At 50.7% G+C, this 26,510-nt stretch overlaps 10 protein-coding genes across 10 annotated transcripts; 5 read left to right on the top strand and 5 right to left on the bottom strand.

Annotated features, from left to right (window-relative positions):
- Window positions 1-639: 639 nt before the first annotated feature.
- Window positions 640-4,408, bottom strand: N7484_000685 (putative spindle-pole body protein (Pcp1); the record flags this gene model as incomplete). Its single annotated transcript, XM_057111106.1, has 3 exons — window positions 640-880; window positions 946-3,767; window positions 3,818-4,408. 3 exons carry the CDS (start codon window positions 4,406-4,408, stop codon window positions 640-642), a joined length of 3,654 nt encoding a protein of 1,217 aa, XP_056978332.1.
- Window positions 4,409-4,645: 237 nt separating this feature from the next.
- On the top strand, window positions 4,646-6,563 carry N7484_000684 (putative regulatory factor Sgt1; the record flags this gene model as incomplete). Its single annotated transcript, XM_057111105.1, has 3 exons — window positions 4,646-4,898; window positions 4,951-5,150; window positions 5,214-6,563. 3 exons carry the CDS (start codon window positions 4,646-4,648, stop codon window positions 6,561-6,563), a joined length of 1,803 nt encoding a protein of 600 aa, XP_056978331.1.
- Window positions 6,564-10,257: 3,694 nt separating this feature from the next.
- Window positions 10,258-11,613, top strand: N7484_000683 (folliculin domain-containing protein; the record flags this gene model as incomplete). Its single annotated transcript, XM_057111104.1, has 1 exon — window positions 10,258-11,613. The coding sequence occupies one exon, from the start codon at window positions 10,258-10,260 to the stop codon at window positions 11,611-11,613; it is 1,356 nt and encodes a 451-aa protein (XP_056978330.1).
- A 907-nt stretch (window positions 11,614-12,520) lies between these two features.
- On the top strand, window positions 12,521-13,509 carry N7484_000682 (CSN8/PSMD8/EIF3K family protein; the record flags this gene model as incomplete). The annotated part of the gene is made up of 2 exons (XM_057111103.1): window positions 12,521-12,687; window positions 12,939-13,509. The coding sequence occupies 2 exons, from the start codon at window positions 12,521-12,523 to the stop codon at window positions 13,507-13,509; spliced, it is 738 nt and encodes a 245-aa protein (XP_056978329.1).
- A 445-nt stretch (window positions 13,510-13,954) lies between these two features.
- On the bottom strand, window positions 13,955-15,317 carry N7484_000681 (small subunit rRNA maturation protein TSR4; the record flags this gene model as incomplete). The annotated part of the gene is made up of 2 exons (XM_057111102.1): window positions 13,955-15,148; window positions 15,198-15,317. The coding sequence occupies 2 exons, from the start codon at window positions 15,315-15,317 to the stop codon at window positions 13,955-13,957; spliced, it is 1,314 nt and encodes a 437-aa protein (XP_056978328.1).
- Window positions 15,318-15,460: 143 nt separating this feature from the next.
- Window positions 15,461-17,204, top strand: N7484_000680 (putative prenylcysteine lyase; the record flags this gene model as incomplete). Its single annotated transcript, XM_057111101.1, has 2 exons — window positions 15,461-15,593; window positions 15,682-17,204. 2 exons carry the CDS (start codon window positions 15,461-15,463, stop codon window positions 17,202-17,204), a joined length of 1,656 nt encoding a protein of 551 aa, XP_056978327.1.
- A 408-nt stretch (window positions 17,205-17,612) lies between these two features.
- gua1 (GMP synthase (glutamine-hydrolyzing)) lies at window positions 17,613-19,365 on the bottom strand (the record flags this gene model as incomplete). The annotated part of the gene is made up of 3 exons (XM_057111100.1): window positions 17,613-18,661; window positions 18,720-19,207; window positions 19,292-19,365. The coding sequence occupies 3 exons, from the start codon at window positions 19,363-19,365 to the stop codon at window positions 17,613-17,615; spliced, it is 1,611 nt and encodes a 536-aa protein (XP_056978326.1).
- A 332-nt stretch (window positions 19,366-19,697) lies between these two features.
- On the bottom strand, window positions 19,698-22,314 carry grc3 (uncharacterized protein; the record flags this gene model as incomplete). Its single annotated transcript, XM_057111099.1, has 4 exons — window positions 19,698-21,281; window positions 21,346-21,657; window positions 21,708-22,222; window positions 22,278-22,314. The coding sequence occupies 4 exons, from the start codon at window positions 22,312-22,314 to the stop codon at window positions 19,698-19,700; spliced, it is 2,448 nt and encodes an 815-aa protein (XP_056978325.1).
- A 302-nt stretch (window positions 22,315-22,616) lies between these two features.
- On the top strand, window positions 22,617-23,639 carry N7484_000677 (DNA-directed RNA polymerase I subunit RPA34; the record flags this gene model as incomplete). The annotated part of the gene is made up of 2 exons (XM_057111098.1): window positions 22,617-22,837; window positions 22,916-23,639. The coding sequence occupies 2 exons, from the start codon at window positions 22,617-22,619 to the stop codon at window positions 23,637-23,639; spliced, it is 945 nt and encodes a 314-aa protein (XP_056978324.1).
- A 260-nt stretch (window positions 23,640-23,899) lies between these two features.
- N7484_000676 (uncharacterized protein) lies at window positions 23,900-25,617 on the bottom strand (the record flags this gene model as incomplete). The annotated part of the gene is made up of 4 exons (XM_057111097.1): window positions 23,900-24,298; window positions 24,350-24,979; window positions 25,043-25,481; window positions 25,541-25,617. 4 exons carry the CDS (start codon window positions 25,615-25,617, stop codon window positions 23,900-23,902), a joined length of 1,545 nt encoding a protein of 514 aa, XP_056978323.1.
- Between the last annotated feature and the right edge of the window lie 893 nt (window positions 25,618-26,510).

The following is a 26,510-nucleotide window of genomic DNA, read 5'->3' as shown; positions in this document are numbered from 1 at the left end:
TTTCTGTGACGCTGGAGGAGCTTGCTTTGAAGAGAATGGTGTTCATTAAAGGACAGCGCTGTCTTCTATTTTCGTTTTTGTTTCCATTTCCGTCTAGTACTTTGGGCAATGGCGAGGCGTTCATTGAGCAAATATCCATGTGTTTTTATTTTGAAGGATCTTCTGTCCAGGGGGCTCGCAAAAGAAGCCGTGATCCATACAAATACTACAGTACCTCGATTCTAACACGGTCCGATATTTGCTGTAGTGCTTATCATCCATCCAGCCACGCTATTAAGCTTCTCAAGTAAATCAATTATGCTAACCCAAGCAGCCAATCTGATCGAAATAAAGAACGCTATCTACACAAGACGCCCTATTTGCTCTTTTTCCTGATTTCCTTAGTGCATGGACGAGTGCCTTTAGGGCTCAATTTCTATTGACGATACACATTAAGGACATCCACGCCAGAAAGACCATGCTCGATGCCAATATAATAACAGCATCCATGTTTCAGATCAGAACAAGCGCCTCAAGAACTCAAAAAGCACCGAAACCAGACGAAAAACAAAAATTGGTAACATGACATGTCGGGGAATCTCTCGTAGCAGGGTTGACGCTGGAAAACAAATGAAAGAAACAAAGCCAAGACAAAAGAATCTACTGGCCTAACAAGCTCTTGCTAGAACTCTCACGACGCTTGAGCATCTCACTCTTAGCCCGCTTCAAGCCCTCGCCTAGCTTTTTAGTCCGCCTCCACTCCTGACCCATCTTTTTCATACGAACGGTTGCGATAACTAGGGAGATGGCAGAACGAAACTTGCCGCGCGGGGAGTGCACAGAGGCGCGATCACGAGCGTGGACGCCCATTTCGGATATCATGCGGAGATCGGCTTCGTTGCTGTATTTCAGTTATATTAGTCAAAGGCCCATTACATGTGAAGGGGGCTGGGGGGGTTAACGAACCATGCTACGCGAACCCGTTCACCAAGTTCCATTAGACCCTTACTCCAAGCTAGATCACGGCGGAACTTCTCCTCACGCTTTAGACGGGCACGAAGCCAGATGATCTCCTTGCCTAGACCACGCATCTCCTTTTCATGTCGGGTCTTGCTGGTTGATTTCCCTTGAGAGGCATTTTCCATAGCTTCGTTGTAAAGTTGCTGTAAGGTTTCCAGATCTTTCAAGGCTGTTTCAGCTTTGCGAACACAGAAGGCGCGCTCTTCACGGATGCGGCGGACTAAGCCCTTCAGCTCATTCAAACGCGAGTCTCGTTCGGAAACCTTTAGGGCCAAAGCCTCTGCCTCAATAGTCGACGATTTAAGCAGCTCATGGAGGTCCCTTTGGTCCTCCTCTTTCATGGCGGCACGTTCCAGATCGCGGTTCTTAGATTTGACCTCCTTGAGAGACCGGTGTGCTTCCGCAAGCTGCTTGCGTAGACCACGCAACTCTTCATTGAGCTTGTTAGAGGGCGAGTTCTGCGCAGAACCAGAGTCGAATTTGTTCATGAGGGCGTCGTGAAGGTCTCTTTCCAAGTCTGAGTTTCGTGATTTCAAGGCGCGCGCAGATGCTTTGTGTTCTGCGTCTCGCTGTAGAAGAACCTTCTCGCGCTTACGAGCCTCATCCAGGTTATGACGAAGAACAGACAGCTCACCATGTGTGGTGGACTGTTCGTGATCAGGTAGTGGCTGTTGTGCGAGAAGCGTCTCCAGCTCCTGGATTCGTCGTTCAAATCGTTGCACCTTTGTCTTGGCGGATGTCAATTCTCTGTCCCGGTTTCCAGAGCCAGCAAGCAGCTTGTCCCGAAGATGATCGATTTCAGCTGAAAGGCGACCTTGCTCTACTGTAGCACTTTCAATCTCGCTGCCAAGTTGATTTTCAAGGGTTTCCTTTGCCTCCAACAGGGCCGACTTGTCACCTCGAAGTCGTTTCAATTCGTTCTCTAGACGAGTGGTAGTCTTCCGAAGCTCAAGCTTCTCACGGTCAAACCGGGTTGTTTCATCGCCATTGTGAGCACGTTCAATTTGGACCTGGAGTTCGTTTCGCTCAGTCTCCATCTCAACTAAAGCAGTCCGTAACTCATGCAATTCAACATGAGCTTGGGCAAGCTGATCACGAGCTTTCTGCAGTTGAAATTCCAGATCAGCCGAGCCTGCTTGAGATCGGCCCTTGGCATACTGTTGCTCATCTGCTAGGCTAGATTGTAAGACAATCACTTCGTCTTCCAATGCCTGAATCTTTTCCTTGAGTGATTGCTCCTCGCGCTTGGAGATACGAAGCTCCTCCCGCACAGTAAGAAGGTCGTTACGTTGTTCATCGATGATTTGTCTCTTCTGTGCCAGGTCGTCACCGAGTTCTTTGATTTGGCGGCTGAGCACGGCTTCTTCCTGGGTATGGCGCTGCTTCTCACTCTCGATAGCGTCCTGAAACTTGTGCTCTTTCCCTGAAAGGCTGTGTTCCGCTGCCTGGAGTCTCTCGAGCGTCCGCTTGTAGCCTGCTGCTTGCTCTTCAGCCCGCTCCCTTTGAGATTGCAATGTGCGCTTGGTGCTGTCCCAACGGTCTTGCTCGAGCGCAAAGTTGCCTTCTTTGTCCTCGATTTCATTCCGAAGAGCTTCAATCTCATCCCGAAACCGGTCTATCTCCACCTTGTGTTGCCAGCGCAGGTTCTGATTATCTTGTGCGCGGTTGGTGGCCTCCTCGACTGCTTGCTGAAGTTCGCGAATCCTGGATTGCGCTCGATTCAGTTCGCCTTGAAGACCTCCTGACTCATCCGTCAAGGCTTGGTGTCGAGTCTGCAAGAGTTCCTTCTCTTCTGTCCGGCGTTGGGCGTCATCGAGGGCTTCTTGTAGACGCATAGCTGTCTGTTCACGATCCCTGACTGCCGAGTCTCGTTCGCGCCTGGCCAATTCCAGGTCCTCGCCGAGCTTCCCGGCATTGCTCTTCAGGTCTTGCTGGATATTATGGTAGCGCTCCTCCAGCTGAGCTACTAACTGAGTTTTGCTTTCAAGTTCAGTCCTAAGGCTTTCGTTTTCTCGCTGCAGATCATGCATATCCACCTCAAGCTGTTCGGCTCTTTCTTCAAGCTGTCGACTAAGTCCCTTTGTTGTAAATGACTTGTTTGACATCTCGTCCTGCAATTCTCGAAGATCATCTTCAGCGCGATTCTTCTCCTCCACAGCCTGCCTTGCTGTGTAGGCCGCTTCATCCACGTCTAATTTTGCCTTCTCGAGACTGTCTTGGAGTTCCTGGAGATGCTCTTTGGCCCGATCAAGCTCGACTTGAAGTTCCGTGGCTGCGTTGTTCTCATTGGGATTCTCTCTCAGCTCCTCCAACTGCTCGTCGCGCTCGTCGATGATTCGATCCTTTTCTCGGACCGCTGCCTCCAAATCCTCAACGTCGTCTCGGAGTTTATCGACCTCTTGGGATTGCCCGTCCTTGACCAATCTCAACTCTTCCCTTAATTCTCTGATCTCCTTATCCCGAATATCGACCTCCTCGCGCATCAGATCCATTTCATGTTGTACCTCTTCGTCAGTCTGTCCCCGTCGGGCTTTCTCTCTCATCTCTGCAAGCTGTTGGCGGTAGTCTTCCAAATTGTGTTCGGCTTGTAGTAGGCTCTTTTTGTACCGAGAGATATCGCGCTGCATCGTCAACTTTAGAACTTTGAGTTCGGTGTTCTCCTTGAGTGCGGTGCTGTTGTATTCCGGTCCGGCCTTTTCCAGTTGCTCTTCGAGGTAGTGGATCTTCAGTTTGAGGTTCCAGTTGTCTTTGTCAAGCCTGTCGATAATCTGCAAAAGTCAGCGCATACTCCTATTTTAAGCTGGGTAGGATGACACACTCTCTCTTGTTCTTTCAGAGTCATATTTTGCCCATCACCCAGGACACCTCCACCGCCACGGCCCAGCCCCGGAAGTGGAGTACTCTGCACACTGCTGCTGGCGGCTTGAGGAAGCGGTGTCGGTTCATCGGCGGTCATATCCTCCTCGTATATATCAGACATATCAATGGGTGGCAGCCCAGGAGTATGGGCCAAGCGACTGGTTTCTCGCATGTAACCCGGAGTCTTCGGACCGTCCGCCCCTCGAGTGGTGGAGATATTCTTGAGGTAATTGTTCTTCGTCGCGCTTTTCATCAATGGTGTGAACTCGCCCTTGGCCGCTCCTGCTGCAGGAAGGTGTCTTAACGCGCTTCTTGCTGACTTGGAATTGTTGGCGCGCGGGGTGCCGAGTTTGTTGCTATCGGAGACGCGTCTTCTCCCATTGCTAAATCCCTTGAGCACATCGTTGTCCTTCGAGGGAGTATGAAAGGAGTTTTCCACTGAGTCTAGAGCCGATAGGTGTGTTCTTCCGACGCTGCGAAAGCCGTTGGTGAGATAAGTCGCGTTCCCGTCGATTTCAGTGCGCGGCGTGTCGATATAAGGAAACGCCATTATGGCGGAACAAAGTAATGGGACGTGTCAGTAGCGATTAAACACGCAACCACCACCTTCACAGAAAGCTCAATAGTTGGCAAAGCACGCAGGAACGTGTTGTGTTCATGTTGCGAGTCGGAGACTGTTGATGTCTAGCCGCATTGGGCCTAGCGTCACTCGCGGTGGATCATCGACTTTCGCCGCTTTTTTTTCTGGAATTCCATGAGGTCATGGTCGCATTAGTTCTTCAAGATCATGGCTACTGAGGAGGATATCGCGTGGTTTCAATCCACTTTTCGTCCTATTCCTAAGCCAGAGCTTCCGGATGACTCTGTCGAGTACTTCGTTTATCATTTGCCTTCCCCCGCCCCCGCCGTTATCGATGCCGCCGGGACTAGGGCCCGATTGCTTGAGGTACAGCGCACCGCCGCTGAATTGACCAAAAATCTACTTAAAGACTACATCTGGCAACGAGAAGGCTTTCGATTGGAAACGGTCAAGGAAGACGGTACATGATCTCCTTAAAATCAACTCCTTATTTTTACTGATACCCATTGCAGGGCTTACCTATCTTAGCGGCCGCACCAACTATGGAGACTCGATCGAAGATGAATGGGTTGTGGTCTATCTTTTGCGCGAATTGACCAAACGACACAAGGATATCTGGGTTAAGGTTGTGGATGGCGATGGCGAGTTCCTGCTCATCGAAGCTGCGGGCACACTTCCCGCCTGGCTAGAACCCGAAGTCGCGGACAACAGGGTAAGCTCAAATGGCACATTTTTGAAAGATACTGAAATCTAATTCGCACCCTCTATCTCACAGGTCTGGATTAACCAAGGAGAACTCAAAATCATCAAGCCCAAGCAAACCCCCGGGAAGAAAGTCACCGAAAAACTCTCGCTCGTGCAAGCCCGAAAGATCATCCAAGGAGAACCGGATCGCTTCATGAAGTCGACCATGATACAAGAAGAAGCCTTCTATAGGTTACGCAATTACCCCAAACAAATATCCGAGAACCTTCATTCAGCAATCGTGACCATTCCCCGCAAGGTCGCATTTCTCCTCCACCAGAAGCCAGGATATATATCACCAGCCGTGGAGGCATTTTACGTCCGGGATCCAATTGCCTTGCGCCCCCTTCGTGCCAAGGATGCATCCGCCCTTACCTTCAAGCCGGATGATATGGTTACAGTAAGCGTTCGTTTCACGCGCGTGGGGTATGCTCAGGTCAAAAGCCAAGAATTTCCCATTCCAAGCACATGGGCGGGTAAATTGCCACCAATAGACGAGGAGAAAGCATATGCCCGGGCTGAAACAGGAATGAAGCTGGCGTGCGGGTTTGAAATGTTACTCTACGATCCTCACCATCAAGATAAGGCTGCTGTTAGAGAGATGAAGCTCCTTTTGGAGGATGTGGAGACCGGCGATGAAGAGCTCCCAACAAACGAAGACATCGAAAAGACATGGGACAAGAAAGAAGACGATGAAAAGTGGCTGGACATCAACTTCGAGGACCTGGATCGAGAGTTGAAAGGCAAGAGTAAGGGCAAGGGCAAAGACGAGGGCGGGAATTTTGGTGATGCAGGAGCACAAGAGAACCTACAACGAATCGTGGCTCGCTTTGACGAATTCTTGAATGACACCTCGGCCGGTTTTGATGGAGCCGAATTCGATGACTTTGAGACCGATTCTGACGTCGATCTCGATGACGACGATGAACTCAGCAGTGATGGAGAGGACAAAGAAGCTTCGTTTAATGAAGAAGAATTTGCCCGAATGATGAAAGAGATGATGGGCATGCCATCCGCGTCGGGTGAAGGCCCGGACCTCTCAACACCATTACGCAACCGAATCAAAGAGCTCGAAGCCGAAGATGACGAGCAAGATGATGAGTTGGAACAGATTCAGGAACTCTCCCGGCAGATGGAGGCCGAGCTGAAACGAACCGGTGTCTTGGACCTAAACGGAAAGCAGCAGAAACTGTCATCTGGAGATGATACTTCTAAAGGAAAAGATGCCGAGGGAGCCGTGGATGATGACGATGAGAACGTCAATATCAATCTCGCCAAGAATATCCTGGAGAGTCTCCAAGGACAGGCCGGTACCGCGGGCCCTGCAGGGAATCTCCTGTCGATGATGGGTCTGCACATGCCCAAAGATGACCGGAGCTAGGGAACTATGGAGTTAACAGAGTGGTTCCGTTGTAATGAAATAAGTCTACGTATTCTCTCTCGCGGCCTTGCCTAGCATTTCGACTACTTTCCCTGAGACCTACGGGTTGAGACATTCCCCGTTTTAGAATGAGTGGTCTCGGGATTCGACCGGTGTGCATGCAGAGCCCCGCTGCAATTACGCCTTCAGCTGAGGCTTCAAAACACAGGATGGAAGAACATGATCAACAAACATATTGCCTATGAGAGTACCCAGGACTCGCCACCAATCCGACAAGCGTATTCTGTCTGATCACCTTGAGAGGGGCTACCTAACCAATGAATATCTGGAGAAATAATCCAGCTCCCATCCTCATTTTACATTTCCATGGTTCTTTTGGATGTCAAGCAATGACCGCGTTCCAGGGAAACTCACACGAGCAATAATCAAATCAGATCTGTATGGCCCCTCGAGAGGTCTGACAAGGACTCCACGCAACCCACCCGGTGTGCCTAGAGCAGTAGGTCAAGTAAAAGAGTTGCCTGTTAGGGTTTCTCCGATCCGCAACCCCACCGCCGATAATCGCAGACCCCCGATCGCGAAAATTTAAATTCGAACTGACTTTGGATCAGCGGACTTGATGTTTTGCTGCATCTTGTAGGTAAAGGGCCAATGGCTTTGCTTTGGAAGGTGATGCGAGTCTCTATGGCATGTGATAGGTAGAACAGTGAAACATCAACGAGACCACGTGGGGTGCATCTGATCTAAGATCATCACGTCGTGCTTCTGCACAACATGTATACTTCCGGGCTCCCGAGAAAGTTACATGGCTTCATCTAAATCCCGACACTTCACCGAAAACGCCAATCGCCCAACGACCTCGGCAGTACAGGAATTAGCAAAGTGGAATCCCGTCACAGGAAAGGAAAACGGCAAGTCGAAGAGCAGTTCACAATTGGCAATCGGTAGCCCCGGTCTCCATCGTCTCCATATGTATTATTAATATCGGCATGGCTCGACCCAGCTGCCCCTCAGCCCGTTAAGCTGTCGTGTGCCAATTCGTCCTGCGGAACCAATCAAGATTCGAACAACGCGAGCGAAAAATAAATTGAAAGAAATAAAAAAGAAACCTCGAACGCGTTACTGTGGGTAGGCGGGTAAGGGAAAACTCTGGCAAACCACAATACTGGAGCCGGGCTCCATGGCTCCACAGGCTAGCGGGTTCGATTGGGCGACAATCGGGACGCTAGGCAGTCACCGGATCCATGGCTTCTACAGACCTTTGTTTTGGAGTTAAATCCCTCATTCTACATTGTTTTGATTTTTGTGGAAAGAGGCTTGCGATTTCGGAGAGGACGGGACGGCTTTCTAGGAGGAATATGCCGGCATTGCGGAGTTTATCCTAATTGCTGTGTTTTTGAATGTCTAAAGTTATTCCACCAGTCAATGTGTTTCCTAGAACTTACGTGGAAGTGATTGGTGACTATATAACTAGTCATTAGCTTAACTTACTTGATATTTTGATGATATAATATATTCCTTGACTTGGCTGGTTCTAGCGTTCCCATACATCCACATGTACCGAACATGTACTCCGTACCTGTTTCAACTACTCTCGGAGTTCCCCACAGTAAATTATGGAGCGAACTTAATACGCTGACAAGGAAGTAAAACCGTTGACTTACATTACTTAGTTACCGTATGTGTAGAGTTAAACTGACAGGATTCAGACTTGGCATCTGATATAGTACCTGCTAATATAGTACCTGCATCAACTAGAGCCACTACATAGTGTCTACAAAAACAAAAAGTTGAGGCCAGAGAGAATCGAACTCCCAACCTTCAGGAATTTCCTAACTGGAATCTGACGCCTTACCATTAGACTATGGCCCCCATTGGTTGATTCTCTGATTCCTTATGACGCCTCGTGAACCTACCAATGAATCCGAGTTCTTCACCTGGATCCCCACTCGATCAACCAATGATCTGACAGACAATAAATGACTAAGATTGTCGGAGATGCGGCACGCCTCGACTGTACTCGGAAGAGCGATGTTCCATCCGTCTTACTCTTCCCCACTTGCCTTAGCCGCCATTGGATCCTTCAGAGAAATGGGGTGAGGGGAAGGAATCCGGCCTGCAGTCGTATACGCCGGTGTATGTAATCCCTACCGCCACCGAGGGTCCTTCATGTACCTTTGCGACTTAGCCTGCCTACTTGACCAAGTTTAGTGAGGGGGTTTCGACATTCTAGACGCAAGACTAGGGACGCAGACTGGTTTACATCCCTGTCCGCCGTTCCGGCTACTTGTTTCGCGGTCCCAGCGGTGCGGATACAGGGCTTGAGCAATCATGATTCAGGTGAAATACACTCCGAGCCCTAGAGTCGCCGATCGGGGAAGAATGCGGGCAACGTCGCAGAGAGTGATGACGTTTTGAGAAAGATGACAACGCGGTTAATGGCCCCCAAGAGCGTCCTTTAGGAAGGAATACGAGGATCTTCATTCGAGAAGAAGCAAGTCAAGGTTTAGATCCCTGTCGTTGCTAATCGCCCTAAAGTTCGGGACCAGTGTCCTCCGCTATCTCGGCTGAGATGGAAAATGTTCTGGAAGGCCGGATCCCAATGCAGCAACGATCAACAGATCATCCTTGAACCGAAGGGGCCGCAAGGGAAATCCTCGGGACTAAGATTAATTTCAGGGTGGAGGGTAAAGTTTCCGGGGACACATCAGTATACGGTAGCAAATCGGAGGATTGGGAATCCGCCTACTGTGAGTTTGTAGATTTCTGAATAAATGCGATACATGATAAATGATCCATCATGAATGCGTAATGATAGTTTACGGAGTCGATTGCACCTTGCACCTGTAAAACAATCTCCCTCCCAGCCCCCGGGACCACAGCCAGAAGAAAAAAGGAAGAACAAACCCGAAAAAAAGAAATAAGAAAAGAAAAAACCAAATGATCGGCCTTTGTCGGACTAGTCCAGGTGATAGATCAGTAATCTGGCGGTCTATGATCCCTAACTGCCCCTGTTTGCAGCCACCATTCTCCGTGCTCTCGAAACACGGGAACTCGTTGGGTCGTCAATTCATCTGCAGTCGGGCCGACGATTCACATGTTAATATATTATCCATCAACTAATCCATGAGCCACCGAGCCAATGCTGAAATCGAAATCCTACGGATCAACGAGGGTGCCGTATTACAATCTCACGGGGAACACGGAAGCCGGGGAAGGGGGAACCAGTAAGGAGACGGAATGTGAGATATCAGTATAAAAGTGAAGACTACGTAGAAGGCTTGGACAAAGAGCGAAGTACATACATAAAGAGCCCTAGATCCGGAGGAAAGAGGATTTCCTCAAGTAACCACGGAGCACTGGAATCGAAAAGCCTCAGTGGAGTCAAAAGTGGAGTTGTTCTTTTCTTCCATCGGCCTTCCATCGTCTCAGAAAGGGAGGTTTTCACGAGTCTGGTTTGGGCTCCACTCGGCCTTCGACCGAAGCCGACGCGGAAATCCAAATGTAACTTTGGTCCGTGGCAAAAGATCCCCCCCCCCCCCCATTCCTATATCATTCGCGTTTCGCCTTTTGTCACTTCACATATCTCTATCTCTCTCCCGGGAACCTGGTTTGTGGATATTTCCCCGGCGCATACCAGCCTGCCGCTATGATGGCCTGAACTGGTTCTGCTGATCCGCCTACCAGATCCGCCATGGATTTTATCGTGAGTTTCCTCTCCTCATATACTGTCGCCATGTCTAATATCTCGATCCAGCTTTCTCTGACGCACTTCTGCGAAGTGCATGGTCCGACCTCAATCATCTGCTCCCAGGTCACCCCAGTTGCCTGTTCACAATGCCATCCGGATGCGGAACATTCCCCGGAAAACAGCCCGTCCAACTCTCCTCGCCCTAAATCTCCCGGCACCTCGACGGCCGATTTCAATGGCGCAAAGGTCGAAAAGATTGAAGATCACCCATATTTCATGCGCCCACAGCCCGCCTCGCCCGAAGAACGAAATACCCGCGCTGGTGGCGTCGACGGCGACACGTGCGCCAGCTGTAGCTTGTCTCTTCCTGAAGGAGTGAGCAAACAGCTCCCGTCACCCAGTCGCGACGGCAAGTCCAACAATGGCAGTCCAGTCCTGCGGTCCCGGGAAGTCGTCTACTCATGCGGCAACAACCACTCTGATGCCGACGATCACACCCCCGATCCTCACGCTCATGCCTCTCCACCCGATTCTCTTCACTCCTCCTCAGTCGCCTCCGACTCCTCCTGCCATTCACATATCCTTACCTACCTCTCGCTCCGGGGCCCACCGAACCCCACAGATTACGCGCTTTTGCGCCGGTCCTCCATCCGCACACTGAGCTGCGAACTCCTACCCCGCGGTCTCTCCTCCGGACCAATTTGCTTCGGCGACTCCGTCGCTGGCTACACGATTGCCTACATTTTCCGTCTGCCCGACCCGATGGCCCGGGGCAAACGACGTAGCTATGCTCTAGTGGCTCTCGCCGGAAAGGATGCCGGAAGGGCCTTCCGAGCATGCCCCGTCATCTGGCGGGCATTCGGTCGTATCGCAACGGGAATTGTGAGCGCAGCGGAACGTTTCCAGGAAGACGAGAAGAAGCGCGAAGAACAAGCTAACCCCGGTGGGAACCCCGGTGGTCGTCATTTCACGCCTGTGTCCTCTTTCCTAACCGGTCGAGCTACTGACCCGGCCGGACAGCCACGCCGGCTTGGTCAGATCCGTGCGCGCAATTTAGCCGAAATCGTGGGTAATGAATACATTTTTACCGAGATTCACGCTCACTTTGTTGCGCTCCTTCAACAACTCGGGTCGATGTTTGGTGGTGTGCCTATTTCTGATGAACGCTACGTCTGCAGTACAATGGGAGATGAGGAAAGCACTGGCGCCACGCAGCCTGTCCTCGTCTCCGCTGCCGCCCGCTCGAAGCGCAATTCCACTGCTACCAAATACGATGGCAACGACATCGACATGTCCAAGCTCGACATTGCAGGCCCAAAGCCTATTCCCATTAACCCTCGCAGGTCCGTCGTGGCCTAGTGATTCTCTTTCTTTTCACCGACATCTACTCCTTTGAGATACCCCGCCTGCATGTTTTCTTTCCAGGCACAATTTATTCCGTTTCTCTTCTGCGCTGCTTTTGCTGGTTCCTAGCGATTTGAACTTTTTTTTTTTTTTTTTTTTTTTTTTTCGCGATCTGATTTTTCTCTGCATACTCGTGCTTTTTTGTATGATGGGTACGGGACATAGACTATGGCGTCTCACAGACAGGGATCGGAGTTTATTCCTTTGGGCATTTCTGTTTTCTGATTTTCTTTTCGTTTCTTTTCTCTTGATTTCTTTTCGTTTTCCTAGCCCAGGACCCTTAGCATATGGGTTCGGGGGTTGGCCTGATGATCCGGAATTGGACGATGCGACGAGGCTATCAAGAGACATGTATTCTATGTATTATTGAACACGACAACGACAGCCGATTTCGGGCTGATACTTTTAATATCAATTGTACTAGTCATTTATCTTAAAGCTATTTATTCCACCTGGCATTTGACCTGAACACAGTCCTTCCAAGGCTGTAGTGTATATCTTTAGAGATGTAGTCCTAATAGTTCCCATTCAATCAAACACAAGGTACATGATTGTTCAAAGACCTGTTCAAAGACCCCCGGGTATAAGAAATTCACCGAGTACGTGCCAAGATGTATCAATATGAAACATGTATATTTGGGCTATGTATCACAAAAAGGAGGTTGAGATCCATATAATATGTCTATTTAGGACAATAATTGTTAACCTTGAAAGGAGAGACGAAAGCTAGAAACGGGATATAGTTCGGACGGAGAAACCACCCCAATCTGGTTCTTCCGCTTCCAGGGCCACAATCAAAAATCCCACCAAAAAGAACCTCACAAAGACCCGCCCTCGTCAACCCCCTCGTCAACCCAGCAAGATGGTCGCCTTCGACAAGTGTGAAACCCGACCGGCCCACATCGATGCCATTCTCAATGGCCTCGATCGGTACAACCCCGAGACCACCACGGTCTTTCAGGACTACGTGGTGCAGCAGTGCGAGGACCGAACATTCGACTGCTATGCCAACTTGGCTTTGCTGAAGCTGTGAGTCGCCTCTGAATCAATACCCTTGGGACGCTGTCCTTGATATCTTCTGGTGTTTATGTGATGAACAATCTTTTTCAATTCGCGTTTCCTATTACCTGACAACCTGTCGCGTATGGGGCTGTTGAGAATTTCAAGTTCCTGAAACTACCTTGGCAATAGCATTGCATGGTAGCACTAGTCCTCAGCTCGGATCTTTCAAGACACGTCGATTGCTCCAGTCACTAACTCGCGTACTTCGTAACAAATAGTTACCAGTTTAACCCTCACCTCACCCAGCCCGACACCGTCACCAACGTTCTCGTCAAGGCTCTGACCGTGTTCCCCTCTCCCGCCTTCTCGCTCTGCCTCTCCTTGCTCCCTGCCCACACTCAGCCTTTCCCCACCACCCAAGAGGCCCAGGCTGCCTCCCAGACCTCCGATTTCGTCGAGTCCGTGCAGAAGCTCTCCCGCCTGTCAACTCTCCTCGAGTCCGCTCAGTACACCCAGTTCTGGTCCACCCTTAACTCCGATGACCTCTACGCCGATCTGACCGCCGATGTCGCCGGCTTCGAGGAGCTTGTCCGCATCCGCATCGCCGTCGAGGTCGGTAAGGCTTTCCGCTCCGTCAACACCGAGCTCCTGGAGCAGTGGCTCGATCTCCGCAACCGTGAGACACTTGAGAAGTTCGTCACCGACGTCTGCGGCTGGAAGGTCGAGGGCACCGCTGTCTCCGTTCCTACTAACAAGGAGAACGAGGCCCGCAGCGAGGTCAAGAGCGAGCGTGTCGGCGTCGACATGTTCGGTCGTGTGATTCGCCGTGGCTTCGAGCAACCCGCATAAGCGGTTCATTGCGACTTTTATTTCCTTTTGTTTCTTTTTCATCCTCCGTACCTTCGCTTCTCGAACTTGCATCAAAGAGTTTGAGAAGTAAAAAAGACATGAGTTCATGAATCCTCCGTGAGACGGTGATAGATTTCGCATGAGGAGGCTCGGAAGATGAGTCGGGATCTGGCGCAGGCGTTTCTTTTGTCCCTACTGGAATGTGCTTTATGCTTGAAATGAGCGGATGAAGGGTTGTTGCGAGAGATGTTCATACCATACCTATGCCGAGCCAATTCATCTGGCTCAAAATCTAAGACATACCGATCAATACGTAAATAGTACCTTGGAGCCTGGAATATTTGAGGAAATTCAGTAAACACTACGAAACAACCTTGGTAAACCTGTTATATCAATCTCATGAAATCTATTTTCTGTCTCGAGACTCAACCTCGAGTGGTATAATCTATTTCATCTCCTCCCACTGCACACCAGCCCACTCCTCCCTCCAACCAGTCTGCCAAAGCGCCTCGGGCGCACAATCCTTCGAACAAACACCCATAATAATAGTTCCCCACTCCATCCCGGCATCTCCCTCCCCAAGCCCAACACCAGGTCTTCCATCCTCAAGAATACTAATAGCGTGCGGCACAAGCTGCACCTCAAACACACGCTGCGCACCACAGTACTCACACCGCGGCATATGACCTCCTCCAACAGTCGTCACATGACCCGACTGCTCACGATGTAAAAGCTTACCCACCGGGTCCGCATACGAGCACAACAGCGGGGTACCGCGGTACTCGTAGCGCAGGACCTGTTCAGGGTTATGAGAGAGGCGGGTAGAGAACTTCATGAACGCCTTATCGAGCTCGGACTCGAACGTATCTTTGAGATCGGCACCGGCGCCTTCTTCTTCCATTGGTTCCATTTGAACGTTATCTGGGACGGTGGGCGTTGATGGCCGTGAGAGTGTTTCATATTCGGCGTCTAGGAAGTAGTTCTGGTAGGGAGACGGGAAGGCGGATTGTTCGGGCCAGGGTGCGAGAGCCCCTGATGATTCCGGCGTGGGTTTAAAGGTGGTGAGAGCGGGGTTACTTGATGGCTCTGGAGACGAGATCCGGACCTTGTCAGCGAAGGATTCGGCGAGCGCATTCGCGGATTGAGATTGAGATTGAGATTGAGCTGGGGTTGGGGTAGGAGCCGGTGCCGGGGCTGTGGAGGGTTTGGGCATCGCAAAGGGATTGACAAAACCCCCCGAGGAGCCCGAATTGGAGGAGAATGGGTTGGCATTTGCAGACACGCTGCTCGTCAACGAGGTTGCCCCGAATAGACTGGCTCCTAGATCCCTAGGCTGCTGGGGCTGGGGTGGGGGTGGAGGTGGTGCGGTCTCTTTCTCAATTTCCTTGGTACCTTCTTGTTCGTCCTGGTTCGGCGAAGAGTTCAGGTTGACCTTGCGAGTTGCGCGGTATGCGCGGATACTGCCTGGTTTGCGATTGCATGGCTTTCTAGGGCAACCGAAGATATACAGGCGGCGCTCGTCGGTGGGGAAATGGTCGGGCAGGTCACCGTGCAACTCGAGGAGTAGCAACATGGGACTGTTGCAGACCTTGCAGTTGGCGAATTCACCCGGTGGGGGAACATTGTCTGCGAGCCATTTCTGTTCCGTCTATTAGTGTGGTCCTTTTGGTATGGAACTATGCACATACCGGCCAACCGCCTAGGTGGCTGACGGTGTCCTCGATAACCTCATCATCGGCGTAACCGAGAAGGACGCCGGTATCGGTAAAGTCCTCGTCGGCACTGGAGTCACTGTCGTAGGGATCCATGGTGAATTGGGAAGAGTCAAGTCGCAAAACCCCGCTGTTCAAAAAAAAAAAGTTGCGATAAGCGATACGATCGCCCCACTTGGACACCGTCATTGGTTCCTCTCCGACCTCATTCCATCAAGGAGCTTACAAGCATGTCCATCATGGCTATCATGGGGACCTGGAGGTGTCTTTGGGCTCTATTTGCCCTGAATATGCTCTTTGCTCTCAGCAGCGCAGCTCAGAAGCCACTGCAGACCGTCATAGATGCCGCCCCGAAGCGGGTGGCTGTCATCGGTAGGCTCCATAGCCCAGATAGATCTCCAATCGAAAGCCCATCCAAAATCCACCCAAAACCCATTGAATACCTACTAATCCCATACAGGAGCTGGAGCTGGAGGCTCATTTGCCGCATCTGAATTGCGGAAGCTCGCAGACGCTTCAGACATCCCTGTCAATGTCACCGTATTCGAACGAGCCTCGTACATCGGCGGACGATCGACAACAATCGATGCATTCGATGACCCGGCCTATCCAATCGAGCTGGGCGCTTCAATATTCGTAAAAGTGAATCAAATCCTCATGAATGCATCAGACGACCTCGGCCTTTTCGTCCTCGGCGCAGACCACGCCAGACCACGTCAGACAGATGACTCTATAGGAATCTGGGATGGCTCCAAGTTTGTATTCACAGTGCAAAACTCCTCGAGCTGGTGGAACATCGCCAAGCTATTTTGGAGATACGGGCTGGCACCGTTACGCACCCAGAATCTCATGAAGGAAATTGTTGGAAGGTTCCTGAAACTTTACGAGGAACCGCTGTTTCCGTTCCGATCGCTGTCAGAGGCAGCAGCAGCCGTCAATCTAGTCAACGTGACCGCTTCACCCGGAGATGCATTTCTTAATGCAAACTCCATCTCGGAGTTATTTGCACGAGAGATCATCCAAGCGAGTACGCGGGTGAACTATGGACAGAATCTGGGACTGATCCACGGGCTGGAATCAATGGTCTGCATGGCAACGGATGGTGCTGTATCCGTTCACGGCGGGAACTGGAGGATTTTTGATGGAGTATTAAAAGCTGCTAAGACCGAAGTCCGATTGAACACAACTGTCACCAAACTTGTTAGAAGCAAGGAAGGCACTGTGCGGATTACCTCTAAGCCAACTGGTCTTGACTCGACACAATCTGATGAATCTGAATTCGATGAAGTCGTCATCGCTGGACCACTACAGTACTCCGATATCTCGATCTCTCCCCCTCTCGAGCGTGTACCAGATGACATCCCCTATGCTAAACTTCACGTTACGCTTCTTGCCTCGCCGCACCGGATTTCATCTCAGTTTTTCGGTCTTGATGACAAAAGTTCACCACCAGAGACAATTCTTACTATCCTTCCTGAGGGACTGGACCTTGGCGCAAACCCGAAGGGCGTCGGGCCTGCTGGGTTCTGGAGTGTTAGCACGCTCCGAGAAGTGCCTAGAATCATCGTGGAAGATGGCAAGGAGCAAACAGAGGATCACTACGTCTATAAAATCTTCTCTCCCGAGCGACCAACCGCCGAATTCATTGCCGAACTATTCGGGATAGAATACTCTAAATCCTCTACCTCGGATGCTGCTGGTCCTGGTAACACGACTATTGGTGATCTCCCAAAGAGCGAGGTTAGCTGGTATCATGAGAAGGTGTGGTATCCATACCCTCTAATGTATCCCCGTGTGACTTTTGAAGAGGTTCTTCTGGCGCCCAGCGTCTGGTATACCAGTGGCATTGAGAGCTTTATCTCTACAATGGAGACGAGTGCTTTGATGGGTAGGAATGTGGCGGCGCTTATGGTTCAATCGTGGCAGAGAGAAAAGGATGAAAGAGATGGTTTAGATTTCTCAACTGGAAGGACTGAGCTTTAGTTCATTCTCTGATATCAATCTTGACTCTAAAGTTGGCGATACCATAAATTCGGTCATTTCCCATCCAGAATCGTTGATGGATCCTGCTTCTTTATTTTGTCCGGAATTCAGGGTCATTTTTGTCTCATATTAGTACATCTAGCATGAATTTGATTTAATGGTATAACACCAGGTCACCAGAGCTTGTTTCAATGGTAATAGGAAAGCTATATCATCAAGTATTGGGTGCTTTAGATGTCTTGTAAAACGATGGGAAAAATGAACTCAATTCTTCTATGCACATGAATCATAAACTCGATAAATCTAATCCGATATCGACATGGGAAGGCTTTTCTATTATATCCTATAACCCGTCCACCCAAAAGCTAACCTTGGAAAAAACAATAATGAACCATTTTATGGCAATATTTACTCCATCTCGATGGTACCCGGGGGCTTGCTGGTAAAGTCGTAGCAGACGCGGCAGACACCGTCAACCTCGTTGACAATGCGAGTCGAGACCTTGGTCAGGAACTCGTAGCTGAAGGGGTAGGGAGTGGCGGTCATGAAGTCACGGGTGGAGATGGCGCGGAGGAGGATGATGTTAGCGTAGACACGCTTGTCACCCATAACACCGACAGCCCGCGAGGGGTCTAGGGCAGCGTAGGCCTGGCCAATGTCATCGTAGAGACCGGCCTCGCGGATCATAGAGATGAAAATGTTATCGGCCTTACGGGCCATCTCGACCTTCTCCTTGGTAACCTCACCAAGAACACGGATGGCGAGACCGGGACCAGGGAAGGGGTGACGGCCAACAAGCTCAGCAGAGATGTTCATTTGGCGACCGAGCTCACGGACCTCGTCCTTGAACAGCTCACGCAGGGGCTCAATGAGCTTGAGACCGTGGCCAGCCATCAGGCGCTCAGCAATACCACCGACGTTGTGGTGGGTCTTGATAGTCTGCGAGGGACCCTTGAAGGAGATACTCTCGATAACATCGGGGTAGAGGGTACCCTGCAAGAACCACTCGACCTTACCGGCGCTCTCGGCCTCGATTCTTCGGGCCTCAGCCTCGAACACATCGATGAACTTACCACCAATGAACTTGCGCTTCTTCTCGGGGTCGTTCTCACCCTTGAGACCAGCGAGGAACTCCTCACTGGCATCAACGACAGTCAGGTTAATACCCAGCTGCTCCTGCAGCACATCCTTGACGAGAGCGCACTCGTTCAGACGCATGCAACCGTTGTCAACAAGGACAGCGTGAAAACGATCACCAATGGCCTCGGTCATCAGCTTAGCAGCGACGGTAGAGTCAACACCACCGCTGACGGCACCAATAACCTGGCCGCTGGGGCCAACGAGCTCGCGAATGCGCTTAACCTCCTGACCGATGAACTCGGACATAGTCCATGTCTGCTGGGCACCACAGATGCCAACAGCGAAGTTCTTCAGAAGCTGACCACCCTGGGGGGTGTCTGTCGACCGACTAGTCAGCATCATGATCGAGCAAAAGACATCGGAAGTCAAACTTACGGGTAACTTCAGGGTGGAATTGGATGCCGTAAACAGGGTCGGACTTGTGGGCAATAGCAGCGTACTCGGAGTTCTGGGTCGTTCCGATGGTGTGGAAACCCTCGGGAAGGTTGCAGAGCTTGTCACCGTGGGACATCCACACGGTCATGGCATCCTCGAGACCCTCGAAGAGCTTGTCGACGTGGCCACCGAATCGAGTGGCCTTCAGATCAGCGTGACCGTACTCACGGGCGGTACCGGCGACAACGTTGTCGGCGTGGAGACGGTGAGCGATCTCCTGAAGACCGTAGCAGATTCCCAGAATGGGGACACCAAGTTCGAAGAAGGCGGGGTCAATGTGGGGAGCGTCCTTCTCGTACACGGAGTAGGGACCACCAGACAAGATGACACCCTTGGGCTTCCAAGTAAGGTCGGCCAGCTTCTGGGTGCAAGGAAGCATCTCGCAGTAGACGTTGATCTCACGCAGACGGCGGGTGATAAGGTGGGTGCTGCAGAAAATATGTGCATTAGAATATCGGGACCGAATGAGTCAAACCAAGCATAAATTTTGGTACAATGGGAGGAAATCATACTATTGAGAGCCATTGTCGAGCACCAGGATGGTGTCGAAGGCGTTGTGGGGGATCACTGCAGACTCGGAGGACATTGTGAAGAAGTTCAATTACCAGAGGTAAATGATGTTAATGGGTGATGATCCTGGAGCTAAACAAGATCGTGAATAATCTGCAGGAACAAGCTCCCCCGGAGAATGCAATGGGGAAAAGAATTTCCAAATTTTATAGAGGGGCAGCCGATAAGAAAAAATTGAGTCAATCGGATTGATTGGGGGTTCACCGCCCACATGATGAGGGGCAGGCGGTGAAGCCTTATCGATTACAGCCCTAGATCTATACAAAAACGCGATTAATGAGCTTCGATTGGGTATGTCTATTTGATTGAGGTAATGGCATACTATAACATGCGGAGAAAAGTTAGAGGTTACCAATCTGGCTCACTGTCACTGCCTGGGTAAGCCTTCTTTCTCAGTTTCCAAAGAGATTTCTCACGTCGCGCATTAGCTTCCCGCTGATGCCGGCTATTATCTTCCACAACCTTCATCCAGGGTACATTGCTTGCGCGGCGAATCCTGTCCCGAAGTAGCGCAAGTGTTTTATTGTGTCGCGTTGTGTCTGCAGCAGACTCTCCACCCTTTTTGGCACGGACAACAACCTGCTGATAGCGTCGCTCCGCAGCCCGAGCAGCGTAGTATTCTTCGCTGACAGCCCAATTAGGACTATCCAGCTGGCCGCGGACCAACATGAGGCTGTGATCTTGCTCAATGGCCTCGCGAATACGAGAAGATGGAACAGGAGTGGAGAGCTCAATCTTTTGTGATTTGACATCCACGGAACGAATCAGTGCAAGACCAAGGCAGTTGGAAGCCTTGGGGTTCAGAGGGGTGCAGCTCCCAGATCCAGTGAAGAAATATGGCAGACCCTCGGGTGTTCTGACAATGCTTTCGGCGGGAGACAAGTAGTCTGAGCTATTCAGTTGATGTTCTTCTGAGTCCATGTCCATATGGTCATCACTCTCGTCCTCTGAGTTGTCGGCGGGCATTTTAGCCGATTCAGTGGGCAGGGCAGCCATGATCGCACTTGGGGACTCGATCGCTACTAATCCGACAACAGCCCCTTCCAAAACCTCACGGAGCATGTCGGGGCTGATCTGGGAGCCCATGACCATAATACCCAAGATACCCTGCTTCGATCCAGCGTAATCCACAGCCATTGGCCTCGTGCGGGACAAAGGCGTTTCCGACCAAATCGGGCTGCTGATAACCGAAATATGAGATGAGTGAAAGTAGGACTGAATTTGCATTGAGCGTAACTGAGCACTCGAACGGCTCACAAAGTCAGTTGGTTGGGATGGCAAAATGGTCATCGGGACCCGGGCCTCATTTGCAGCAAATCGTAGAGGCTCCACGACCTCTTGGGGACCCTTTTCGCTCATATAGACAACGTCAGAGAGGCCGAGGCATTTGACCAGCCATGTGGCCACCTCTAATCCCTGCCCGAAAATCCAGCCCGGGTAGTTAACAATCAAAGGGCATTGGGGATATTGTGCCAGCAATGAGTGGTAATGATCCAGAAGATCTATTGTAGCCAGGGCATAGTGGTCAGAATCCTCTTTCGGGGAGGTTGCCCCGATATGATGAGCTCGTAATATTTGACCATCGCGAGAGTCGAGTGAAGGGTGGGTGAATGGAGGGCCAAAGAATGGAGCCCGGAGGTGTGCGAGATAGACCTGACCCATAGGCGCGAATTCTGGCTGCCCTGGATCCAGGTCAAGGAACGCAACACCATCGGTGTTAGTGAACCCGTTTTCCGTTTCGGGAGCAGGGCTGAGAACATGATTCAGCAGGTATCTGCTGAAAGTAGACTTTCCAGACGCCTTGGGACCGCACACGAGGACTCGAAGGCGCCCTTGTCGCTGAGACAGCGCTTTCATGGATGCGCTCCATTTTTTGTCAAGATGAAGAGGCCGCAGATGGCGTTTCAAGGGATCCTCTCCCGATGTGTACAGCTAGAGAAAAAATTAGCACTTAGATCCCAATAAGAGCTCGAAGAATCAATTGTGGCTGACATACCACTGAGAAAGACCGCCGCGAATTTTTCGATGCACCTTTCAGAGTAGCTTTATCCGCAGTGGTATTCTGTCCGTTCCAGATCTTCTGATACAGCGGAGACACGTCCCGAAGACGAGAGAGACCACTATTGCAGGATTTAATCTGCACCTCTGCCTCGCCGTCTACACCAGAGACACACTTGATAATAGGTAATGAGTGTGTTGAGGGGGCATAGACCCTATATACCCGCGGAGAGGGATGCAACTTCGCGCCCATAAGGCTGACAACTCCCCGCTTGACCCAGAGATCGTATTGACCTATGAGAGCCAAATTCTAAACAATGGTTAGCGCTGTTCGATTGAAGTTGAAGCAAACAACCCTACCGTCTTTTCTTTGATGCGAATACACAGAACACTATCATCCGCATAGACTATGCTGTTCTTGTTCAGCCTAGCCTTGGACAAGGGGAAATTCTGCAATTCAGTTGTTTCTGTCGGAGATTCGTAGCCGTCGGCGTCACCAGCGACAGATGCGACCTCATCCTCATCCATCTCTTCCGGGCCACCAGCGATGTCTTCCTCCGAATCTTCATTCTCAAGTTCCTCCTGAGCTGCCAGTACCTCGGGCTCCGATTTTGAGGGATTGGCCTGGGTTGCTTTCTTTGGCCGCCCTGTGGTTGTGTCTAAAGCGATTGGCACTTCTTGGTTTTTGGCTGATCTTGTCTGGCGACCCTTGGACTCTGTGCCACTCATCTCGGTCAATTGATCAGCCTCAAGAGATCGTCGCGGCCTTTTTGAAGGTGGTTCTGCAGGCGCTTCAACCACTACTTCAACTTTCGATGCCGTCACATTTTGCGCTTGCTGCCGAGCTTTGCGAGCCGCGATGGCACTGACAGGGCCTAGGAAGCTCCATTAGCGGAAAATCAGAACCACCAAAATAATTGTAAATCGTACCAGCGCCCTGTTGTTTCTCAGCCTTGCGTTTCATCATGACAGCGTCAATTCGAGATTCACGGAAGGTCGATAATGCAGTTCCTAGCTGATAAGGAAAAAAGTTGGCGAGTGGTCCGTGCGCCCGCGGAGCAGAAAAAAAAGATCCGCGAAACCTCCAATTGAAGTCCTTTCAACGTCGCAGTGGCTATACGGGTTGCGATACATCACAATTAACTTGGATCTGCGAATTTGCCTTTTAAGGTTAAGCCACAAATTTCCAAGCTCGTCTTCGGCCATCCCAATTCGCGAGGTAGACCCAGCTAGATCGCCGACAACTGAGCAAGAACGCCTATAGTCGCCATGGCCGCCTCATCTTCCTCCTCGAGCGACAGCAGCTCCAGTCGCTCTTCCTCTCCCGAGCCGGACAACAAGCAGAAACAAACCTTGAAGGGCGCATCAAAGACAAAAGAGGAAGTTGAAGACTCCTCAAGTTCGTCTGGTTCGGAGTCCGATAGCGACGAAAGCTCCAGTGACATGGACACCAGCGAGGATGCTCCAGAGGTGCAGACTCCTGCTAAAAGGTAAGTCCTCTTTTTCTCAAGAAAGAAATTGAGTATGATATGGGTTATTTGCACAAATGCTTACAGTTGATACTCCAGGATCATTGCTATCGGCCCCAAGCCCTACAAGGCTCCTCCTGGCTTCAAGTCCGCAAAGCAGCAAGCCCCGCCATCCTCAACCTCTTCCTCTATCCTCTCCAACCTGAACGGAAAGAAAGTCATGCATATCACAGCTCCATCTTTCCTCCCATTGTCGAAGGTCAAGGAGATTTCCATGTCCAAGATCGCCAAGGGCCAGCCGATCCTCTCCTTCGACGGCGCAAACTACGGTATCCCGGCTGAATCGCTGCGCGAGGAAGTTCAGCAGGGAAAGTCTCTGCTTACCTTTGACCAGAAGACCCAGAAATACCGCAAACAAGCCGACAACATCCCCACTTACCACATCCAGGAATTGATGGGTGTACCAGAAGCCGATAAGGCAGCGGTGGAAGCACTCCGGGATACTGTCAAGCCCGCTCGACCCCAGCCGAAGCACTTGAAGATGCGTTTCCGGCCTCTCGGAAGCTTGCCTGCCCCGCCGGAGACTCTGGGCTCGGACTCAGAGTCCGAGGCTGAGCCCTCGTTCAAGGTTCCTTCTGGAGAGAAGGAGCGCAAGCGGAAGCATCACCACACCGATGGAGATGCTGCTCAGACGACTAGTTTGCCCAGCCGGAAGAAGTCAAGAAAGCACACAGAAAATGGGGAGGAAGAGCAGGGCCATAAGAAGTCGAAAAAGTCACACAAGGATGGCGAGGAGAAGAAGCGGAAAAAGACAAAGGCATGATTTGGTGTTAGGGTTTGTTTATATCCTGTTTAGCTAAAAGATATCTTCGTTTCTATGACATGCAGCACAACTTCAATGTACTATTTCAAATGCGATTACGATGGAATCTTGATCAAGACTAGTATTCAAAAAAGCACTGTAAGACCATATCCGCTCTAGCATTAAAATGTTTAATTCATCATAAGGTAGTACGTGTCAAGTTAGCGACATCCCAGGGTTGATATCTAATACACCGTTGGCATAATTCGATCAGAAAACCCTTATTTGGAATGATGCAGGTTGGTGTGGAAATTCTCATGCACGCTGACCAGCTGCAACTTCTTTCCATTTGCACCGATCACACCACCCTTTTCCTCGTCATCATCAGAGCTACGCTCAGCAGCCTCCCATTCGGTACCGGCAGCCTTCTCAAGATTCTTTCCACGAGTTTCTTTCACGAAGAACCAGCAGAAAACAGCAGCGACGAAGTCAAAGCCCATGAAGATCAGGAAGGTGTTTGCACCTACATTTTTGATCATGTAGGGACTGGCGAACGAGAAACAGAATGATGTCGCCCAGTGCGCCAGCATGCTGACAGCTAATCCCATGGCACGGATGCGAGTCGGGAAGATCTCTGGCACATAAGCCCATGGCATAGGGCCCCAAGAGCAGTTGTACACCTAAGTGTGATTTAGCAGAAGTCATAAGGGAAAATGGGGATATAGACTGACCATGATATTAAGGTACAGCATGGCAACCGTCGCCCTTCCAGCAGAGGTGACATTTCCATCAATGGTCGTGTGTGTTTTGTCAACAACCAACGACGTAATCAGCATGCAGGTGCCCATGAACACGGAACCGCCAACTAGAGACCCACGACGAGTCAGACGCTCTGAGAGGAAGAAAATGAAAAAAGAGCACGCAATAACTTTCATGGCACCGAACAAGGCAGTAAGTAGCATATCGGAATTGCCACCAGCAACAAGCTTGAAGTACTGCGGCGCAAAGACTGCGAGGGCACTGCTTCCTGTGGCATTCTGGAAGGTGAATAGCAGAGGCCCGACAAAGAAGCGCAGGCGGTTAGCAGGCTCAAGAAGCTCGCGGAAAGAGAAGCCTTCACGCTCAGCACGTTCCGCCTGCAGACCGAGCTGCGTTTCTGCGAACTCGTCACGAGTCTTCTGGTTATCACCACCACGGATCCACTCGATTGATTTCCAGGCCTCCTCGTTGCGATTTTGGGTTGCAAGCCAACGGATTGACTCCGGGAGCGTGAAAGATAGGATGAAAAGGGCACCTCCAGACACTAATTGGAGACCAACGGGGATCTGCCACTCGCGTGAGGTACCAGAAATTGAAGCACTCTGTTTCACACCCTGATCTGACCGTTAGTAATCCTTGCCTCATGGAAAGAGAGCCAAACTTACATAGTCAACCCAATATGCGAGAAAAACACCCCACGCATACATCCACTGGTAAAAAGAACCGCAACGACCACGAATCTCCTTGGGAGTCATCTCTGCCGAGTACATGGGAATCACCACACTCTGGGCACCCATCCCCAAACCAGCAATAACACGGCCCACATACCAGGCTGCCAGCGAGTGTGTGTTGATAACCTGGATAATGACGCCAAGGCAGAAAATTCCCGTGGCACCGATTATGGTCCACTTGCGTCCATACTTATTGGTGATTGGATAGACACAAGCTGCGGCAACGAAGGATCCTAGCTGCTCCAGGCCCACAGTAAGCGAGGAGACCTTAGATTCATGTGCGGAAGTGTAGCGGAAGTCGGACTCGAAAGACGCGAAAGTGAGGATACCGCCGGCAATACCAGCATCATAACCTGACAGGAAGGAAGAAATGCTGTGAATCGGTCAGCTCTCACGCCCCATCCAACTATGTTAAGTAAAGACAGAACTAACAAAACGATGCCAGCGAGGTGGTAAGCACGCCAAGTTCCCACACGGGTATTCAGCTCAGGGAAGGAAAAGAGCCCCATGATGATCGGGGACTTCCGAAAGCTGTGGTATAGAGTACAGAAAACTCCGATGTCGATCCTCAGCCAGGGCGACTCAAGCCGGCTACATATAAAAGATAATTTGGCTCGGACCGGGCCATGGTGAGTATGTACAGGGGTGCATTTGCGTGCTCTGCAATTACGCGATCTAAATGGAGGATAAGGTAGACATAGGCTCGTTCGCACGCACGAGCACGCCTTAGCGCTAAGTGATGATGTTATGGAGCCGACAGGCGAGTTAGTCTGCCGTACCGTATGGCTTGAATATGAACGGAGTGAAAAGGATTCAGACCGCGCGTTCGGGCATTTGACTCAATGCTATCAGTCACATCTTGGTGGCTGGTCGTGGCTTGATGCTGGTCGGTTGTCGGCTATAGAGTTGTGGTTTGGTAGTCTGGGGTCGGCTTGACGGAGAATTTATCATTTGAAAGTTATATGGGGTCATCAAGCCCAAATTTGGCTTGTCGTCTTTGTCTTGTGCTAAAAGGTTGTTTTGGTTGAGTCAAGGCAAGACGAGGCCATAGATTGAAGTGTTGTCAAGTTGACCAAGGCTTAGATCAGGGGATCCACGATGCTTAGCTCTTCCCCACATATTTCGAGTCCACATCCTCCACAATCTCCATCCACCCAACATCAGTCTTTCTACAGGTATGCACTGCGTACAGATACACCATGCTCAAAGATCTCTTTAACAAACTCAAATTGACTAGTTCTGTATATATGACTCTGCAGGGTGACATGATTATGAAAGCACCAAATCACCTGACACTGTCACATGCAAGGCCATCTGATTGCCTCATTTTGCTCCATTTGCTTCCTTTGCATCAGAAGATCATGGAGACACTTGCTTACATGCGCACAGATATACGTAGCTG

Source organism: Penicillium longicatenatum (assembly GCF_028827895.1).
Source record: "Penicillium longicatenatum strain IBT 33135 chromosome Unknown contig_11_segment0_segment0, whole genome shotgun sequence".
In the NCBI taxonomy this organism is placed as follows: Eukaryota; Fungi; Ascomycota; class Eurotiomycetes; order Eurotiales; family Aspergillaceae; genus Penicillium; species Penicillium longicatenatum.
This window is presented reverse-complemented; position numbering and strand designations above follow the sequence as displayed.